Source organism: Lates calcarifer, linkage group LG19, assembly GCF_001640805.2.
Source record: "Lates calcarifer isolate ASB-BC8 linkage group LG19, TLL_Latcal_v3, whole genome shotgun sequence".
Lineage (NCBI taxonomy): Eukaryota > Metazoa > Chordata > Actinopteri > Centropomidae > Lates > Lates calcarifer.
The window spans coordinates 15,782,501-15,803,034 of NC_066851.1; the positions used below are offsets into that span (position 1 = coordinate 15,782,501).

General features: G+C 39.9%; 1 protein-coding gene across 4 annotated transcripts in view; it reads right to left on the reverse strand.

Annotated features, from left to right (window-relative positions):
• The window catches only part of stxbp6 (syntaxin binding protein 6 (amisyn)), a 60,553-nt gene that overhangs the window by 30,357 nt on the left and 9,662 nt on the right, over window positions 1-20,534 (reverse strand). For all 4 annotated transcript variants that reach the window (XM_051078008.1, XM_051078009.1, XM_051078010.1 and 1 more), the window contains one exon: window positions 16,844-17,064. In XM_051078008.1, the coding sequence (XP_050933965.1) occupies window positions 16,844-16,997 (154 nt within the window). In that variant the 5' untranslated portion in view covers window positions 16,998-17,064. The remainder of the gene's footprint in view (window positions 1-16,843; window positions 17,065-20,534) is intronic.

Sequence of the window (20,534 nt, forward strand, 5' to 3'; positions counted from 1 at the left end):
TAAAGGAGAGGTGGAAGATGAAGACCAGCAGATGTTGAAAATAACAAGGAGAAGGTCAAAAAGATGAAAGTGAGGAAAGTGAAAGGGGATGGGAATGGAGGAGCAGATAAAAGAGCCATCAAGTTAGAGCAGGAATTGTTATATCTCTTTAGCCCGCAGTTGTTCAATCAGAGTTATGGGTTGCATGGGAGGAAAGACTAATAGAAAGTAAATTTCATCTTAACTTTTATCAATTGAGTTTTTATTCAATTCAAAGGTCACAGAGTAGGAAAAAATTAGGTCAGAATAAAGCCTCATAACAGCTGGGTTTGGGGTGAGGCTGGGGTAAACTCCATCACAAGATCTGCTCTGGAAAAGTGTTATGACAATTCCTCCAATTCATACATCAACTGAATGAGTACATATAAAAACAGAATATCAGCATGATCTCATTAACGTGTTAATTAAAAGGCATTTGAGCAGCAGTGTTATTTTGGTGAGTAGATGTACATTTGATACAAAACAATCTTTTTGTCAATTTTTCTAGGATTATAATCAAACAGCCTTGTTTTGATTATCCTCTCCATTTCATTTCACAATTCTGATAAGTTTATCACAAAATGCCAAATTCAATTTTATGTTCTTTCTTTTGGCAACATTTGCACCCTGTTGGTTCACTTCATGACCATCACGAAAAGCCTTGATTAAAGAACATCATGTTCAAAAATGAACACAGCATAACTGATCGTGTTAAACAGACATGGTAACGCCTGCCAGTTATGAGGAGGAGAGCGGATAAAAATGTGTTCCCCTTTTTATATTTCAAAAAATTGTGCAAGGTGATGACTCAAACTTCAAATGTGATTATAGGAACTTTTTTGGGACTGTTTTATTTTCAAGCTTTCAAAGTGCATTAAAATACACCCGTGAAATAAACAGACACCATTCCAGAAACTTTCCAACCCATAGCAACTTAAATTATTTGGTTAAAATAAAAGATAAGGGGCCAAGACTAAAATTCAGAATCAATACAAATTTCCAACTTGTGGATAAACCTGAAAACTGTCACCATAATGTCTGGTAAACTACCGACCATACTCCCTCAGAAGCCACAGTCTAACAGATTTACTTAACCTTTACACCAGGAATTATAGCATCTTAAATTTCTACTTTATCTCCACATTATGAAGACACACCCCCACACACACATACATATAAATATATATAGTGTATGGCATAATATTTGGGGTTCTCAGAGTGTTACAGATCACCTTTTGAGAATCAAGTCAGTTGAGAGAATTTAGACTAACATGTTTCTGTAAAATGTTTCACTGAGGTGAAAGTTAGCAGTGGAAACTATCACCCTAGCCAGATGCTGTTTCCCCTACTGTGAAAACTGTGGCGTATCAAAGCAATATCTCTTCCTGATTACCCGACTAGACTCTGACTTGACCCTGACGCTGCTCAAGATGTGTTACCGGCAAAGAGGAAAATCTTTGTCCATTTAGTCTAATCTCACAACAAACTGGCTTTTATCTGATAACTGTAACAAAGAGTGATATGGGAAGCCATGTATGCATGCGTGTGTATGAGTGTTGTCAAGAGTGTGTGTATTTTCCAGAAGTGGGTCTGATGTTCCCCACAAGGTCCAATTACTCAAGCTCAGTAGATTCAGTGCTGTCTGTTTGCATCAGAGCTGATCCACATCTAATGGCCTGATGTAACAAAGCACACACATTCACAAACAAGCAAACAAACACACTCCCACCACCCAAACAAAACAGCAAATCAGTAAAGGACCACCATGGCGGTGGATCACATATGCAACCTATATGGCTCCAGCCTGCACCCTTGAGTGAGCTAAGATGCACTGTGGCCTACCTGCCAGACATGAAACCAGAAGTACACTGGACAAGTGTCCTGCACAGCTGTGCACATGCCTCTTGGCACTGCCTGAACACTGAGCTGAGTGACTTCTCCAGCAGCTCTACACTGTCACTCACTGTCTCCAGCTCTTACTTTCAGTTCTCACTCACACTCCTTGACTCAGCCACTCGTTTGTTTGTGGCCTCTAAGGGGAAGGATTAGGAAAAGACTAAGTCAGGGATCTAGGAGACTGCTTTGGACCCTGTCCCAAACACTAACATAAGCACCGTGTGTTGTTAAGCACTAAAGTTGGCTCATGTAGATTTCGCCTTGAGCGCATGTTGCTCAGGGAGCACAAATCATTCACGGTGTTAACTTCCCTGCTGAAGCAGGTGCAAAAATGTAGTTGATATGGATCCATTGATTGAGACAGTCATTCCTTACTCCTTACTCCCATTATTGCAGCTCAAACACGACAGACAGATAACATGCTGAAAAGATGAATATAATAGGGTACACTGTGCAGAATCAAATCCAACTCTCTCCACCTTCTTGTAGACTGCATTTGGACTCAGATCTGCTTGGAAGGCAGAATTCCTCTCCATTTTGGAGCTGTAGATAAATCCACTCTCCCTTTAGAGACTGATAGAGTTAACTCCAAATGCACTGGCTCAGCAAATCCATTTGTCTCACTTCAAAATCAATACTAGCTGCTTTAAAATGATATAAGAATCATCAGGCCCAGTGAGCATATAACCGTGGAATCAGATACGCCTCTGAATTCATTACATCTGATGGTATCAACCTGCTATGCCTTATTAGAACCCCTCACAGAGAGGCTTTTCTTACTATACTACTTTTAAATCTTCCTTGTTCTCTCTTGGACAGCTATAGTCTGACAGCATACCGAACAGAGGCAGAGGACATTTCTGCAGAGCCTGAGAGGCAAAAAACTGCAAACTGGGATACATCACAAGATTGAGGGAATAATGAGCTCCACAAAACAGTCACCTGCTGTCAGCTTTGTAAAATCATATCTATTAAACTGTATTTCTTGCATAACCTCAGTAACTTTACTATTGACGAGAGCAAAATAGACAATTCAATTCAAGAATCATTATACATCATCTGTCTTCAGTATGGATGTCATGCTACTAGAAAAAAAAATGGCATTTATGCATTACTGAGGGGAGCTGTGAGGATTACCATTCACAGTCCTTAACAAATGGATGCCACTGCCCTTCTACAGTATATACATTCTGGTAAACTATTCCATTAGACATAAGCCTGCAGGATAAAAGGAGGATGCATCTATAATTTATCATACAATGAGAAGATATAGGGTAGGAGAACTGAGAGGCTGCATGTTCAAGAAATTCATCTCTTTAAGATGTATAATATGTGGCACAGTACATATGTGTGTGTACAACTTGGAGTTCCTGGAAGTAAATGTCTACTTTGCAAATATATTAAATGTCTAATAATAAAATGAAATGAGGATAGAAATGATCTAGATGCACCTTGAAATTTATGAGGAATTAGACATGCCAGTGATAGGAGCCCTTAAAACTGCCAGGGTTTCACACTGTGTGACATGAGACTCATGAATTAAGAAAAAAAAGGCAGATGTATAACTACACCTCAGCCCTGACAGACAACCATAATGATTCGAATAGATACCGCTTGATTTTGCTTTTCCAAAGTATAATTCTGCAAATGTTGTATGCATTGTTCTCTAACCTCAGGGCTGGAGAGAGAGCCAAACAAATATTTACTGTGAGCGCTGCAGTGGCTTTTCTGCAAAAGAGCCTTATCGATAATTCTCAGTCCTCGCCTCAATCACTCAGAGGCAGCTAACAAGCAAGTTCCTCCCCCTGAGCAATGGAAACACAATTTCATAGCAGAAACTTGGGGTTTGAAAAAAGATGATAATGCCAATTTCTTTTCTCTATTTTACGCTTTCCTGGAGAACAATGAGGGGGAAGGCTGGGGGCAATATGTTGGTAGCAGGAGCATAGACTCACAGGCTTTCCAACTGGATATTGTTGAGCAGCGGCAGCAAGCCACCCAGATCAGGATACATCTCATCTTGTGATCATTTTAATTAGAAGATTAAAGCCTAAACAATGGACATACTAATTAACTATAGGTTGTATTTGCTGCGTTTTCCTCTGAATGTTAACATCCACCTCTGCAATAAGGTACAGTGGGAGAATCCCTGCACTGTAAACACATAAATAAAAGTAATGTGAAATTAGGCTATATTCACATTTAAAGCTTAATATTCACTGCAATAATGCTAATGTGCCATGGATAAGCCATGTTCATTTATGTTCCCAAAATCCTGAACTCAGCCATTATCTCTGCCAGAGGAATAGTGACACTACCACTCCCATATCATGAAGCACACACACCCTCTTGCACTACCATACAGTAAAGACATTCAAATGAAAGATAATTGGACAGCTAGAGAGAGGAGGGCCTGCTGAAGCAGAAGAGGATAGCATGTTTCTCCTTAAAGTTTTCCAACCAGGCAGATGAGTCCCCAAGGTTAATGCATGGAAATTTCAGTCTTTCGGTGTGCGTGTTTTTCGGTGGTGCTGGCTCAGATACAGTATGCTTTCAGCTTTATTAGCCCCATAATACAGGTTTACAAGGAGGTGACAGAAAACGAATCTCAAGAATCTCAATGCATAAAGAGAAGAGGAATACTGTATATAGAATCGAATCGTGTGTGTGTGTGTGTCTATATATATATATATATATATATATATATATATAGCACAAGCACTGTCACTAGTACTGAGTAACCATAGTAAAGTATGGTACATCTTCTCCTTAAATATTTAAAAAAAGGCAGGAAAAAGACGAAGTTACTGAACACTGAGAAACATGGATGTGTTTAATTATGTGTGCAGACACAGACAAAGGAGAAGCTGACAGTTTATAAAGGACATGCATAAATTGATCGGCTCCCTTGGCCCAGGCAGATATTTTATTTATGCAGCACTTGAGGTATTAGACACCTTTCTGGCCATCAAAGGAATTGTAAATCAAGGCAAGACACACATCAGCACCACGAGGAGGGTGTAGAAGAAATGTGTCTCTTGACCTCAACAAAGACATGACTAGAGATAAGAGTTAATGTAAAGGAGAGATACTTTATAGAAAGAATACATTGTCATTGTAGTGCACATAAATGTTGGGGCCTCTACATCATCAGAAAAAAGCATTTTTGACTCTGACTGTTTTGTTTTTTAAAAAAAATAATAATAATAATGTACAGGAGACTAATAACAGTGATAGCTTTCCAACTCTTACTTTCCATTTCAAATCCTGCGTCATTCCAGTAAAGACCATCAGAGGTTAGGACCCTTGAGATCCTTCCCTCCCTTTCTCCCCCACATCTCTGTCTCACTATCCACACCTCTCTCCCTGTCTCCGCCTATCCTAGTCTAAGCAGACATATGCTGTACTGGATATTCCTCTGTTCCTTCTGGTTGATATTTTCATGTGTCTCTGATAGTATCTAATAATAAGATAAGTCTTTCATGACAGGCAGAGTCACAGGGGGACTCTTGTCTGAACAGATTTACTGGCTGCACCTGTAGATTAACACGAGGGAGATGCAGCCAACTCAAACTGTCTTTTTGTCCATTAAAGTCAATTTGTCTTATTCATGGAAATATGGTTATTTTCAAGCTTTTGGCTGCTGCCACATAGGTTTTACAGTTCAACGTGTTACAGAGAAACAAATCTTCAACAATTTCCATTAAAATTATGAAAATAAATGTTTTACATTTCAAAACATATACAGTAATAAAAGAAACTTACCATATGCAGAGTTTTAAAATATGTCATCTGGCAGCAGTTAAGCCATATGCTTTCATACAGCTGGAGACTTTTTGTAAATGTACCAAACTTTGTCAGCCAAACCGATGATGAATTGTACTGGAGGCACAAAGCCAGGATGATTGTGTAGTGTCAATTTTCCAGCCAGCAGACACTTTGGTAAGTCCCTGTTTGCTGATTTTGATCCAACAAAGAGCAGGTTGAACTGCTGAATGAAGGTCAATGCGATATGAATTCACTTTTAACAACAAAACATTTTCAAATTCGTAGCTACTGTTAGATATGACCTGCTACTGTTAACATACCGTAACTCCCACTATCCCCCCCATACACTGCAGGCCTTTTCACCACTCACTGCAATCTGCTTCCTTTACTCCCTCTCTTCTATTCCTGACATATTCCCTCGCATCTCTGCAAAAAAAAACCAAACATAAACATTTTGTTTGAGAGAAGAGAGGAAACCCTCTTCTCTAATGATGAAGTTCATTCTATTAATCATCTACATTCCCTTGCTTGCAAACAAACAAATGACCCAATCAAGTACACTAAAGTCACTGCAGTCAAACCGAGGCAGGTGTATAATTACTTGAATACCCAAAGCATTCTGTTACTGTCTTTGTAAATGCTTCAAAGACAGATGGCACTGGCCGCTGGGAGAAGCATTACCAGACTCCCTTTTTTTAAGTGTTTTCATCAAGGAGTGCTGTAGCTTGTGAGAGAAAATGTTTCTCCTACTGCAGCATGTTCAAGTAATGTGCTGCAAATGCAGCTGACATACGCCTAGCACTGAACAACTCAAGGTTTGTAAGTGTACTACCGCCAGTAAATGTTTTGCCTCATTTCAGCAAGTGGCCTAAATATTTCAGCAAGACCATATACTACAACAGTGGAACTGTCCAAAATGGGTGAGTTACAAAATTAATGTGGCTGAGCTGGAGAAGATTTCAGACCAAATATTGGAGGAAGCCTGCCCAATGGTTCTTTCATATTTTATTTCATTCATACTCTGATTCCCACAGAAGCCATATGAGACTAACAAAAGTCCTGTTCGATTCAATTACCTCTCAATGAACAGACCATCGCACAGAAATTACACAGAAAACAAGCAGTGGAAAAAGATCTATGTTAGCTGAATAGGAGGCATTATTCTGTAGGGGGATGGCATCTTACAAACATCTTACCAGTCGACAGAAGACGCAAGCAGTCCAGAACACTGACTCTGACTTCACTGTTGTGATAGCACAAGTTTTCCTCTCCAAGTCTACATCAAATGCACTTGTTGAAAGAGGGCCAAGTGCAGCCAAAGGGGTTCGGACAAGACTAAGGACTTGAATTAATGAGCTAAAGAAAAGGTCTCGAGTGTGTTAAGGACATAATCTATGAGTGTTTTTACAGGCCAGGGCTAAAAACAAAGGAAAGATGTTTCCTGTGTGTCCTAGCCTTAGACTAACATTACTGATTACATGAAACACGTGTGACATTAATATGAGTAAAACTCATTTGATTATTAAAACACACTCACACTCTGGATCTCCAAAGGACCAATTACCCTTACCCCCAACAGCAGCTACTTTTTCCATTCCTTGATCTGAAGGAGACTGTTATTACCTCCAAATTACTGTGATAGACTGAGAGTAGTAGCTTCTAAAATGCTTAGAATTATAATACTCTGGCAGGACATTTTGTAATAATGAACTAATGTCAACACATTGCGAAATAAGAATGAACTGCTGCTGAAACAAGCCTTATTTTACAACCAAAACACACAGGTCATAAAAACATTTTTCTTCATATGAGACATTTGTACTTTCAATATCTTCAGAGACTGTTTTAATACAGACAAATGAAATGTCTTGGAAAGTCAACTGGACTGAGTAGCTAAAGTTGGTTATTAAATGTTTACTTGTAAAGACTCTTAGTTTGACAAGAACAGCATCAGCTAATTATATGGATGGCTGACTTTTATAAGGCTGGGGCTTTTTGCTCTTTCATTACAGCTCTCTCTTCTTTCCTCGTCTCCTTTTCCCTTCATTTCACACTGCACAGATGAGAGGAAGGATCTGAGGTACAAATTTTGTTTACACAAAACAAAAGCTGAGAACACCATGAAGATGACTTTTTCCAGGTGCATAGGGAATTGCACTGAAATGGTCTTTGCTCTGTTAGTGAGCTAATAGATATGGTCAGAGTACACAGTATCAAAAACATGTGTGGTGTGGTCCTCTTCGTGAATAATTACCTCCTCAATGATCCCTAAGTGGCTGCATCACCTCATCGCCCTGGGCCAATCCCTGCTGTTATGTGCCATCAACACTTCCACAACAACGGTACACCCCAGCAAGGAGGCCAGAAACAAAACCTCTTCACTATAAACACGTCTGTCAAAACAAATAAGAATAGTCAAGGTGCTGTATATACGTTTTTGCTATCACTGTTTACTTACCAGTGTAGAAGAAATATTCCAAGTTCAGCATCAAACTTGATTCATTTACTCACTGAGAGCTCTCTCCAGCGGTGGAATGCAATTCCAAAGTTAATTCTTGTTTTGTATCTATGTCTATCTCTTCTTTTAGTGAAGTTAGCATGCTTCAGTCTTATGGATTAAACTGTCTACTCTAACCACTCTGCATCAAAATAAATCTCATCCCAGTGAGCATAAGACATACACAACCACACGCTAGCAATTACCAAAAAACGACTAAACTAGATACATATAATCTACTGCTACACTACAACAACAGCAAAATAAAACTATCAGCTCCAAATCACACAAAACCACAAATAATTCCCTGAAGTTCAATATATTTTCTAAGCATGCACGTGCATTGAAAGAATACACCCAATCCTGTGTTTTATCTCTTTCATTTCCATCTTCCATTGTATCTCCAGTGTTAAGCAGGAGCCTGACAGAGTCCTAAATAAGGAGTGCAGGTGCACAACAGCAGCCAAAAGAGTGAATGAAGAGTTACAAGGAACTGAGCAGAGGCTTCCAAACTAACAACCATGTACTGCTTCCACCACACCAATCCACAGATTCCTGCTATAAAAAAGCACCCTACTGTTTCTGCTGGAAAACTACACACACACACATACACACACACACACAAGACAAAAGCAGTGGCAGCTGAACAGCACACAGGACTATGGCTGATTTGTGAGGAGATCATGGCGCAAAATTGCAGTTGTGTTCTATGAACCAATGTGTCTGGATAGAAGGCAAGCAGACTGAGTTGGACAGTAAAGGACAGAGGAGTAGCTCATGATAGACAGTTTGGACAGTTCTGGCTTTGGTATAAGAGCGCGCTGCAAAGACAGCTGTCAGAACTACTGGGGCATGTACTGATTTCCCAACATGTACATACACACACACACACACACAAACCGACACTCATTCTCTGTAGACTGGATGAAACACGCTGGTCGACTCTACCAAGGGAGGCCTTTGTATGCACAGCACTGCACACATCACAATCCACCTGCAGAGCACCTGAGCCTTTCATCTATCCGGCTCCACCTGCCGTGAACATGCAGTGTGTGTGGGCGCTGCATGAGTGAGCAAGTGAGAGAGACATCAGAGACCATGGATACCTTATTATGCAATTGCCTGCCACCGTACTGTTTAAGCCATTGGGTTTCTTTCACAAATGTTTTCCTGTTTTCCATCTTATATTTACATAAACTGAATAAGTGAAAATCAAAAGAAACCTCACGTTTTCACATGAATGCGTTCCTACCCATGTTAATATGAATCACATTTGATCCTACAAATACAGACGATGACTGTATTCTTATTCCTGTTGTTTGACAACATGAAACCAAAGAATGTCTGCCTGCTTTCAGGCTCGTTTTAGGGTCACAGGAGGGGACAAGCTGTTCCCAAACAACTGAAATGGATGAGCACACTGGATCCATAATTGTAGACTAAAGTGCCACTGGACAGTGACAGGAATGGATAACAACCCAACATCTGCAGGCAGTCAGGCGTCAAGGTCAGGTATGCTGTAGCAATTCAAAAACTTTCAGTGGTTTTCTGTGGACTACTACATATGTTTTCAAGTTTCTTTTCTTTTATTCTTTCTATTCTTTTTTATTTTATTCTTTTATTTTATGCCATTCAAGATAAGCTATTGGTGTGATTTCAAGTAAGAAGCTACATTTGCTTTTCAGCTGTTCAGTTATTAATGTGAGTGTGAATAGTTGTTTGTATGTGTTGGTCCTGCGATGGACTGGCGGCCTTTCCAGGGTGTTCTCTCGCCGCCTCTCGCCCAGTGTCAGCTGGGAGAGCCCCACCCACCCAACCCTTAACAGATAAACAGTATAAATAATGAATGAATGTTCAGTTACTGTATAAAGTAAACTGTGTTGAAACATTTTAAACATTTTATTCTTCATAAACAACAATTTGGATAGATAGATGAATTACACTTGTTCAATATTTTTGTGGAGGCTCAAGTTATCTGAGATCCATTATCAGCTTTTTAAAACTTCTTTAATATGTCTGTATACATGTTGCGTGTTGATAGCCTTTTCAGCTTACTATCTTCAAGCTTTCCGAAAGATTGCCATTTCATCACTCCAATCTTTTCACATTGCCATCTGCCCAGGCTCATTTCTCTTACCTTTTAACCCTCTATCTTAGCTCTCCTCTCCCTGGCTACGCTCAGTTCACTCAAGCACTGAAGCCATTCCCAAGTCTTTTAAGGACCCTCATCTTGGCCAAAAGGAGATTTAAGGCAAAGGGATGAGGGGGAGGTTGACATGATAAGAGGGGAGTGGAGAGTGAAGACAGTTCATGTTTTAGAGAGTAGTCTGGCACAGAAATGAGCTGCAAGAGCCCAATTAGTCTAGATAAAGACTGCCATAGCACACTGATACAAAAAGTTTTTGGTATGGATGGCACGCATATGTGGACGTGTGCACATACGCACACACATACCTAAACAGGGAACTGGGGGTATTAGTGTCATGGAGATGTATCTGGTCCTGTGTGAGTGGGCTGTATGTCTCTGCTCTCAGTAAATACTGGGAGGCCAGCATCAGTCACCGCTACACTGGCCCTGTGAGAAACCCACAGACGGCAACATTCTTCACAACAGAACACAGACCACCCACGCACCCATGCCTGAATAAACCTCGTTAACAAACATTTGTCCAGACTCCCTGAGACATTTAAAAAAGTTTTATAAGTTAGATGTTAAACCAAACTAAAAAATGATTTAAAGTGCATGATGGTCCAATACTGTGCTGAACTTTATTATATCCCATGGAGAGACAGTATGCAGGCACAAAAGGTATAAAACAAACATTAAAAGACATTAAATCTGATCATCATTTCTGCATTATAAAATTAATCACTGCCATATTTACTGGCACAATTTTCATTTCCACTACTATTAAAATGAATTATAATTACCAAGGCATCAGCTGCATAATTCATGACTAAATCCCTAAACCATATGGCCATCAAAGATTTGTTTTGTCCCAATTAGTAGTTTCTGTTGTTGTTTAAGTCAAATTTAGTTAATCTAAAGTACAAGTATCTAACTGTCAACTAATGAAGAAAAGGATCAGCAATCCCAAAGTTAGAGTAAAACATTTAACATGAATACTCTAGATATAAGCTTTATTATTGACAGTAATTCTTGAAAACATTTTCTTTTCCTTCATTTTTAACAGAAAAACATCTTGGTATTTTCTTACCTTGAACTGTACTGTCCCAAAAACATGAAACCCTTTTATAGCAGAGTTTGTGTTAACATCTCCCAGATCATTATAAATATGTAGTCGTGGTCTCTCATTTCTGTTTCCATCTGGACTTGTAAGGTTGGGCTTACCTTGGAAAACACGCCCACAACCTAAAATGCATGTATATGAATACATGCAAGTGTGACTGGTTTTTGCAATGCATAACCAAGGTCATGACTGACCTGACTTTCTGATCAGTCTAAGCTGCTTAATATACCAGTGAGCTACTGTGATCTGCTTGCCCATCCATCTCTCCAGCTAATCAATAGCTACGAGGACACTGATGACGAATGGAGTGAAATGAAAAGTGCAATACACAAGCTGGTGTAGTAACTGTGAAATTTCTGTTCTAAACAGACCCAGAGGAAGCACAGACACTGGCCTTTGTTACAGAATTTTTTGACAGAAAGTAAGAGATGTTTGTGTCTCCAACAAAGAGGACTCACTGATGACACATGGGTGTGAGACAGATGGGTGTGAGTATAATTTACACGGCTGTCATAATTTAAACATATTCAAATGTAATAATCCTTGCGTAAGATTAAATAGATCCTTCCTGCTTTTTGAGTTTCAACTTTCAACTCATCAGGTGTGATGGGAAAAGTTTAAACATCAAAAACAAAACAACACAAACATAGACAAACACCACAAAGAGAGATACACGCCAACCAAGATACCAGCATGAGGTTCTAAGCATATCACATAAGCAAGAAACAGCCTACGTATGAAATTAAACATGTAAACCAACCCACAAAATAACATGCCTGCATAAACACACAGTTCATGAATACACCCATAATCATGCTTCCCACATGGAAACTCATATATTAACATAAAGCATTAGTGTAGCCAAACACAGAAAGCATGTGTTAGTGACAGATAACTGGGAGCAGGGTGGTGGCTTATATCAGTTGAGTGAGGTTAAGTAATGGAAATCAAAAGGATGGCATTTCCTAATATGATTTAGAAATCAGCAGATGGCTCCTCATTTCCCTCACTAAATCCCCCAAAGCTGCCAACCTGTAGTAGTTACACACATGTAAACAACAAGGGCAAAGTGTTGAAAATCTTGTGAACAAGAGTTGCTTAAAGAAGAAAAGAGATGGGAAAGGAAGGAAAATATGTTTTCCTCTCAGATCAGTAAAAATGAAAACCATGGAGACTAATAGGCTACTCCGGTGAACCTTCACAGTGTCTTATCTAGCTCGACCGGCCTCACATCTCTCCTGCCAAACATTCTGTGGGCAGTCCACAGTTTCCAGCCCTGAGGTCCAGCCGCACAGGCACCGCATGAAACCCCATGATCAAAGAGAAAGCTCACTAACCGACTTGGTCAATGTTGATCTTCTGGCTTCGCTCTAGCACACCCCTATGTCATCAAAATCCCTGATGATGTTGTGAAAGCGTTAACATACGTTTCCCATAATGGTCATGCAGAGCTCCTAAATCTCACAGACAGTTTGATAATGAACATTAGATTTTATGTGTTATTTATTTCTAATGAATGGCAATGGGCAGCTAGAAAAAGAGGAGGAAAATGCAACATGATGTTATAAGTGGTTACCATGATCAACAAAGAAAAAGCTTAACTTTAAAAAAAAATCTACATCACATACATCACATAATGATATGAGTTGTCTTATGGTCTGTGTTGTGTTCTCTCCTCAATCAAACCACAGCAGATTTCACTTGGAACAGACTAAACCCACCAGACTGTGACAAATAACTGCAAAGCAAAGTGGACAAAATGGACCAGTTTTTCAGACCAAACAGGTTACGAACATGAGCTTAATCATGCACCCAAAACATCTAGTAGACTTTTAAAAGTCAATTCATATACTGCTGATTTAGGCTTTGTGGACAAAAGGCCTCCTCATATTGAAATCAGTTTATTGCTTCAGGTTGTGGTGATGCTCAAGTTTAAGGATAGTGCTGTTCTGTTTTGCTGGCATACGACTGATTTCCAAGATATCATCCTGAAGCCAAACAGCAGTTAGCTAAGTGAGCCGAACCGCTCTTGTTTTCCTGGAGCCACATGGAATTCTGAAATGAGAAAACACGGCTCTCCAAGTGGCAGCTGTCCAGGCCTTTTTGTTCCACTGATAGATGTAGCTCTCTACTTAAGACAAACAGCCATGTTCTCAACAAACAGCCAATTCAAAGACTCAGACTCACCCACACTGAGGAGACAGCTAAAACTGAATGCTGTGATTACAAGGTCAATTGCATAACATCCATATCACATGGCTGTGAAAGCAGTGATTAATTCAAAATAGGTAAGTAACTTCATAACAGTGATTAATTTTAAACTGCAAGCAAGGGTATTTTCAGTATAAGTCATATTAGTTGAACATAACTTGTTTTTATTGTATTCAGTCAGATCTTATGGCAGCATTACAGCATATGATGCTGGAATTAGAGCAGCAGTGGTGGCCTGGTGTTTCATCCTAGCACCCTCCTTAGCTTGAGCGTGAAGTGCCTGTGGTTGTCTCTACAGTACAGCTCCTCGTACTGTAGGGCCTCCTTTAGCCATGACATGTCACAGATTACATAACTCTGCCACTGTATGGCCCTCAGGCGTCAACTATCTGCTACTGTGGCCATGAGACTGTCAGTGACCCCCTTCCCCCACCGTTATATACATACACAGTGCTTTCACATAGTTACGCACATGCTGAACACTCACACACACACACACACACCAGCCTTGTATCTCCAGTGTGCTGGGAGACGGGCGCAGGCTGGTTTCACACATGGTTTGCCTATACAGCACACACATACAAGAATACACACACACACACACACAAAACTCAGAACAATGCTTGGCTGGGCTTAAAGAAATGCCACATGACTAAGTCAATTACTTGACAGTGCTTGCCTTCACTGCTGTGCTCCCACATGTGATGCAAAGCAGCAGCTTAGTCAGGAGACTGTTAATAGAGAGCAGACAGAAAAAACCTTTTAACAGGCACACCATGGCAGGGGATAAACTTGGGCAATGGCAGTGATGGTACTAGTGGCTATAGACTATGAACTTTCTTGATTTGTTTTAGAACATTATGTAACATCCATTCACACTTGCACTTCAGAGGATATTGGGATACAAAATGTCCCTCCTTTAAACATGATCAAAACTAAATCAACAAAAGGCTTTTCAGCACAAGGATGAAACAGCCTGATGTCTCTGCTCATAATAAGCAAGGATGGCGGTGAATGAATGGCAGTTTGTTTAAAAAAAACAAAAAAAAAAACCAGAGAGACTTGACTCCCACTTACATTCCCTGTAGACAAAAACAGAAAACGCACCTATTCAGTTGAGTTACATAAAAAGTGAATAAAGTAAGAATGCAACAGCCCACAGTCCCATTAGTCACACAGTCCAACATTAGGCTTCTCCATCCTTATAGCAAGGTTAGAGTCACTGACTGTAGCAAAGTTATCTTGCTCCAGCCAGTTGATGCAGAGACCCAGGGCGTAAATCCTCCACTGATAGCTACTTTAAGGCAGTTTAAATTGGCTACCCCTCGACATCATCACTGGTGATTTAAGACTGACCCTGCCTCAGTCAGTCTGTCTCTTTGTCCAGGTTACACTGACATACACAGGCACACACACACATACATATAAGACACCTAAGTGCCCAGCAGCATTGCAGCCTTGCAGTGTATAAGAAAGAGCAGCTCTACCTGAGGTTAAATGTCCAATAACCAAACAAAGATTGGTCAATTCTAGGTAAATACATAAATCGCCTACATTATTTCTATCTTTGTTTGATGCAGTATGTCCAAATTTACAGTATGTGATGGAGAGGTTGTGAGTCACCTAAAGTAGTGATGAATCAGTTAGTAAGCTGCCATACAATTAATTATCAAAACACATTTAAGTATTTTTGTGGGCTTTTTTTACCTAAACTATGTCATGAATGGAGTCACCTATAAATATGAAAACTAAATGAATAGCTTATCAAGTAAAAGTCCAAACAATCACTGATTCCAACCTCACAAAATGGGGGATTTATTTCTCAATAGCATTCAGAGCTGGTATGGTGTCTTGCTGAAGGACACATTAGCAGGGGGCTGCTAGCTAACACAGGGTCATAAACATGGGTCACACATGGATGCTCTGCAAAAAGACAATACCCAAATAGCTATGCCTCTCTATGGTCTACAGGATGCCCTTGGCCGCTGTTGATACATAATGAAAATTTCATTTGCTACTATGTACTGTTCTGTTTATTCCTAGTCAAGGCTGTGGCTGAAAGAGTAAAGCAGATGCAAAGACTATCTATGTCAACATCATGAATATACAAAAAAACTGAAGAAAGACTTAAAAAATATAAATACTGTTCGGTAGGACACACAGGTAAGAAATAATTTGTCGCATTTGGGATGCAAACCAGCAGCCTTCCATTCAAGACTAAACTCTAATCTATCCATATAATGTCATGTATTCTGTTGTAATCATGATTCAAAGATTTCAAGGAAGGTAATCAGATAATTCATGCATTTTAATTACGCCACGCTTAGCAGTTAGGACATCCAGTGACTTTAGTAAATTCAGGAGCAACGCAGCACAAACAAGGCACAGAGGTGGTTGAGGATGTGACAAGACTTGCATTACAACAAGTGAAAATCAAGCAACACTTTTATTTTCATATCAAAGGAGAAATGACTCATCATAAACCCTTCGGAAAAACAGTGTCCATTCTCAGAAACTTGTGGTTAATCTGTGACTTGACACAGTTGGCTTTTATGTGTTCATACCAGAGAGTGTAAACATAGAGGCTAGAGGCTCAGTAGCATTAGATGTTTTAGTAGTGTAACTACTTGAGGACAATCTTGAATTTGGGTTCTACATAGGGAGAGTTCTACTGGCCCTTGTGCTATACTGATAAAGGCTAATTCCTCCAAGTCACAATTAAGTAACTCTGAATCTTTTGCAATGTGATCAGATACTGCCAAAGCAGAATTTAATGCACATTAAAATAGTAGGATTAAGAAGTGTCATTGATCTTCATAAGCAGTTCTGCTGGCACTGAAATTAATAGGCTCTAGCTATTCTCCTCATGAATAATATGTGTGGCTAATTCAATTAGCAAGCAATATCTCAGCTAATGTTCAAATAGAAAAAAAAAACAATTATTTAAACCTCAATTTCTGGTGAAACAATTATTCAATTTCAGCGTAAATCTAATCTATTTTAAAAGGATTGACCTAAAGCCCAGCAGTAAATTGATTTAGCATGTCATTCTATTGGCAGGGGAAATGTAAACATGCTCATCAGTGTGAGCATTAGCGGGAGAATTAAGGGAGACGTGTTGAAATGTGACTTTAGGTCACAACAGCATGACATACACAAACCAGAGAAGACAAGATAAGTGAAGTTTAATTTGTTCTCTGACCTGAGAGGCAGATGAAGGTCATGTAATCTCCTTGACCACCGGTGGCAAGGAAGGGGATCTTCTTCTTGGTCCTCCGCTTCACCTGCACGGCAGCAAGCATCTTCTCATCGTGGGGTATGAAGACCTCCTTGTTGATAGCTGACTTGGCACTCATCTTTGAAGCAGGCAGGAATGAACAAGTGGCAAACAGTTACAGTGAAGAGGACGAGATCCACTCTTCACTGAAGAGGAGAAGAGAAAAACAGAAAATGAAATTATGAAGAAATAATGGACCAGGTTAACTAGTTACAACGAACAAAAGTCTCCTAAACTACAAAAAAAACAAACTTTCTCATTTTCCACTGGCATTATCTGGCCATCCAGTTAGTTTGGAATTTCTACGAGTTCTGAGATAAACAACTCTCTCTTGAAATTATATAGTGCCAATTAAAACTGGTGACAGTGTGCTCTGTGGATTATCTAGAGATAATACGACATTGATTCTGAAAAGAGATGTACACCAATTTTTAAAATATTTCAATGATGTGAGCTGCATAAACAAAATCTTCACCTACACTGCACTGGGGTGGAGGCAGATATGTCAGAGACAGATAACTCAAAACAGAGGGAAATAAAACCAAAACTATCTGCATGGCCAGAAAGCACTAGAGCAGTGGTTCCCGGCCTTTTTTGCCTGTGACCTAAGCCATGTGTACTAGCCACAAGTGAGAAAGTGTGTTTTTTGTAATTTGGATTCATCTTTGTATGGAGATAAGGGTGACATGAATTGAATAGGAGAAATCGTTCAGTTAAAACTGTAAAGCTTGTGTCTTTTCACAGCCTCACCCAAATTACTCCAAAAGTACACGCACAGCCAATCTAGACTGGTACACTTGTCTACTGCTCACAGTGTATAGCACATTAAAGTAATGACAGAGAGAGTAAAGGGTTCCAAGATGGAGAGCGGTTGTGTCTCTCTGGTTTGCAGCCAGTCTACATGCTCCATCTCTCTAAATGCTTTACCAATGTTCTCCTTGGAAGCACTGCCACTTGCAGAAATGAAATGACTTCAGCTAACGCTGTTGAGACTACTGGTGAGTCTTACTGATACTGAACAGCAATCATGTTTCTATTATTACAGCTAACATCTACCAGTGAATTTATTTCTTGGTGACTGGGAAATGTACTACGGGAGATACAGCAGTATGTCTGCTGGTGTCAGGATACTATGCTTACTTGGCCTAACTGCGCTTAAGTGCAGGATACAGTCATAAAGAAGTGGGTTAATTAGGTCCAAACGCTCTCATGAGGACAATGGAACTTGATCATTTTCTCAGCCACACACATTTACTAGAGACGCACCACATACCACAGAGGCCACCCTGATGAACCAATCTGTCAGTCTCAACCAGTGGATGAATTACTCCACTGCAAGGCAAAGCAAGCCAGACTGCAAAACAATGCCTTCATCAGACTGGCTTGCTAATAAATAACAGACCACAAACACTGAGCTGTTTTCTAAGACTGCAGCAAGCTTTAAAATGAGCAATCAGCAGCTGAGGAGAAGCAAACAGAGTCAGAGTTTCATTCAGTGATCACCATAAAAGCAAAACCTGCAGGAGCACAAAGTTTACATGAGCAGTTTAAAGTGCACAAGCTAACCTCTCCACCCCCAAACTTAGTGGTTGAAAGGCTGCCATTGTTGACTGGTGGTCATTATAAAAGCAGGATTACGTCAAGCCAGAAGGAACACTTCAACAGCAGGGGAACATAAAAGTTTTGGACACAATACAACTGCTACGATATAATGCAATCTAATAAATAGCCCTGCAGTAAGTGGTACTTCCATGAGGCTATCAGTTGTTGAGTTTTTGTTCAGGGCGTGAGCTCAATAGTAATTTCTGAGATAGCATTTAGTGGGGGTTTTACACTGAATGACATTACAGGCAAAGATAATGTGTGGAGAGGGCTGACAAAGTGAGCTGAATCATCAATTCTTTCACTCACACAAAGTTTACATTACAGGTTTCACAAAAGTAGAATGTATTGCAACTGTGACACTGTATTATATTGTACATATGTTACAGTGTCTATTTCCTATTATGATCTACCCCATAGATCATTATTATCAACCTTAACTTGACCAGTAGTTACGTTTTATTGTTAGGTGACATCTGGTGGACATAGTAACTAATCTTTTAACCATGACCATTCCAATTATTTTTTATGTAAACATGCAATTCTCTTTATAAAAAGTTTACTACTATGAACTATGAGAATTATTATAAATAGTAGTGGTAATTGTAGTTGGATCAGCACAGTTACAAACTTTGTTTGCGCATTTGTGTCTATATGAGAGTGTTTCCAGCCTTATTTAATATGCTCCTTTTCCATCCATCTCCCTTTCTCTCTGCTGTTTCGGCGATGCAAGACTTCACAGTAAACAAAAACCGAGGCCAAGATTTTGTGGGGAGTAATTAGAAAGGCTAATAAATATGTCACCCTTTGGAATTTAAAAGATCTCCAACATCTCAACACTTCAGCTAGGAAATAGATCTAAACTTTCCTATAAAAATGCAACACTATTGATCACGAGCACAAAGTTGTTCTGAACTCAAATCCTCTCTCAATAGCAGGAGAGCTCTCTCAATTGGCGCCTTTTAAACGAGCCAGACAGCATGTAAAAACTGCAAAAACTCTGCTTTGAGCTGTGTGTGCATGTCATACTGAGCTCTGATAAAAGACTGAAGGACCTATACTGTGCCAGTCCAACCTCAAAATACATAAACAGTACAGCACTCAAAAAACTTGGATATCATGTCCTCTAAATATATAACAAGCTTTTTCAATATTCTGAGGTCAGCTCTGAATGTATTAATGGTTGTTTAACCCCTTGTGTGCATCAGCGCTCTCAGACCTTTTACACAAAGACAACAGGAGTGATAAGGATATTAATTTTCCTTGTTGAGGAAAGAGATTCTTGATCATATTGTGCATTAACCAACCTACACACATATACATAATACTGTACACATTTATATTCTTACTCATTTATATGTACACAGTAACTGCCAGATGAGGTCAACCCCTCCCCTAGCAATTTATGTCTCCCTCCCTTTGCATTTTACTGGATCACACAATGAAGAAAACAAAACCAGAAAATCTAAATTAATTGTAGAAAAGTCACTGGTCTTGCTGCTTTCTCACAGCAAATCAACCCAGCGGAGTTCCTCTCTGTGGAAGCCCTAATCCGCAGCATCACTCCCTCTTCTCCACTATCCTCCAGCAGAGACGGAAGGCTGCCCACATCTCCCTGCAAGCTGTCACCAGGCAAAGGGGAGCACATATCCCCCCCCTCAGGTGGCCCACTGAAGCATGACAGGAAAGGAGGGATAAGGGGATGGGGGATGCGAGAAGAAAACAACAAGGAGGAAGAGGAGGAGGAGGCAGACAGGAGCCTTCAGGCAGTGAAATGTAGCCAGCTAGAATGTATAGCTTATGGTTTGACTTTGAGCAGTCTTATGCAATGCTCACAGTTGCGGGGCTGAGCAGTTGCATTGGTGGGAGCCAAGGAGCTGCTGTGGCAGTGAAAACGACGTACATATATTTTACGGCTGCTTATCACCCCATTTCCAAACAGAGCCCCTTTCAAAAACACTTCATTAACTGTGGCTGTGTGCTGCCAAGCAGTCAAAGGAGTAGCACTGCTCCT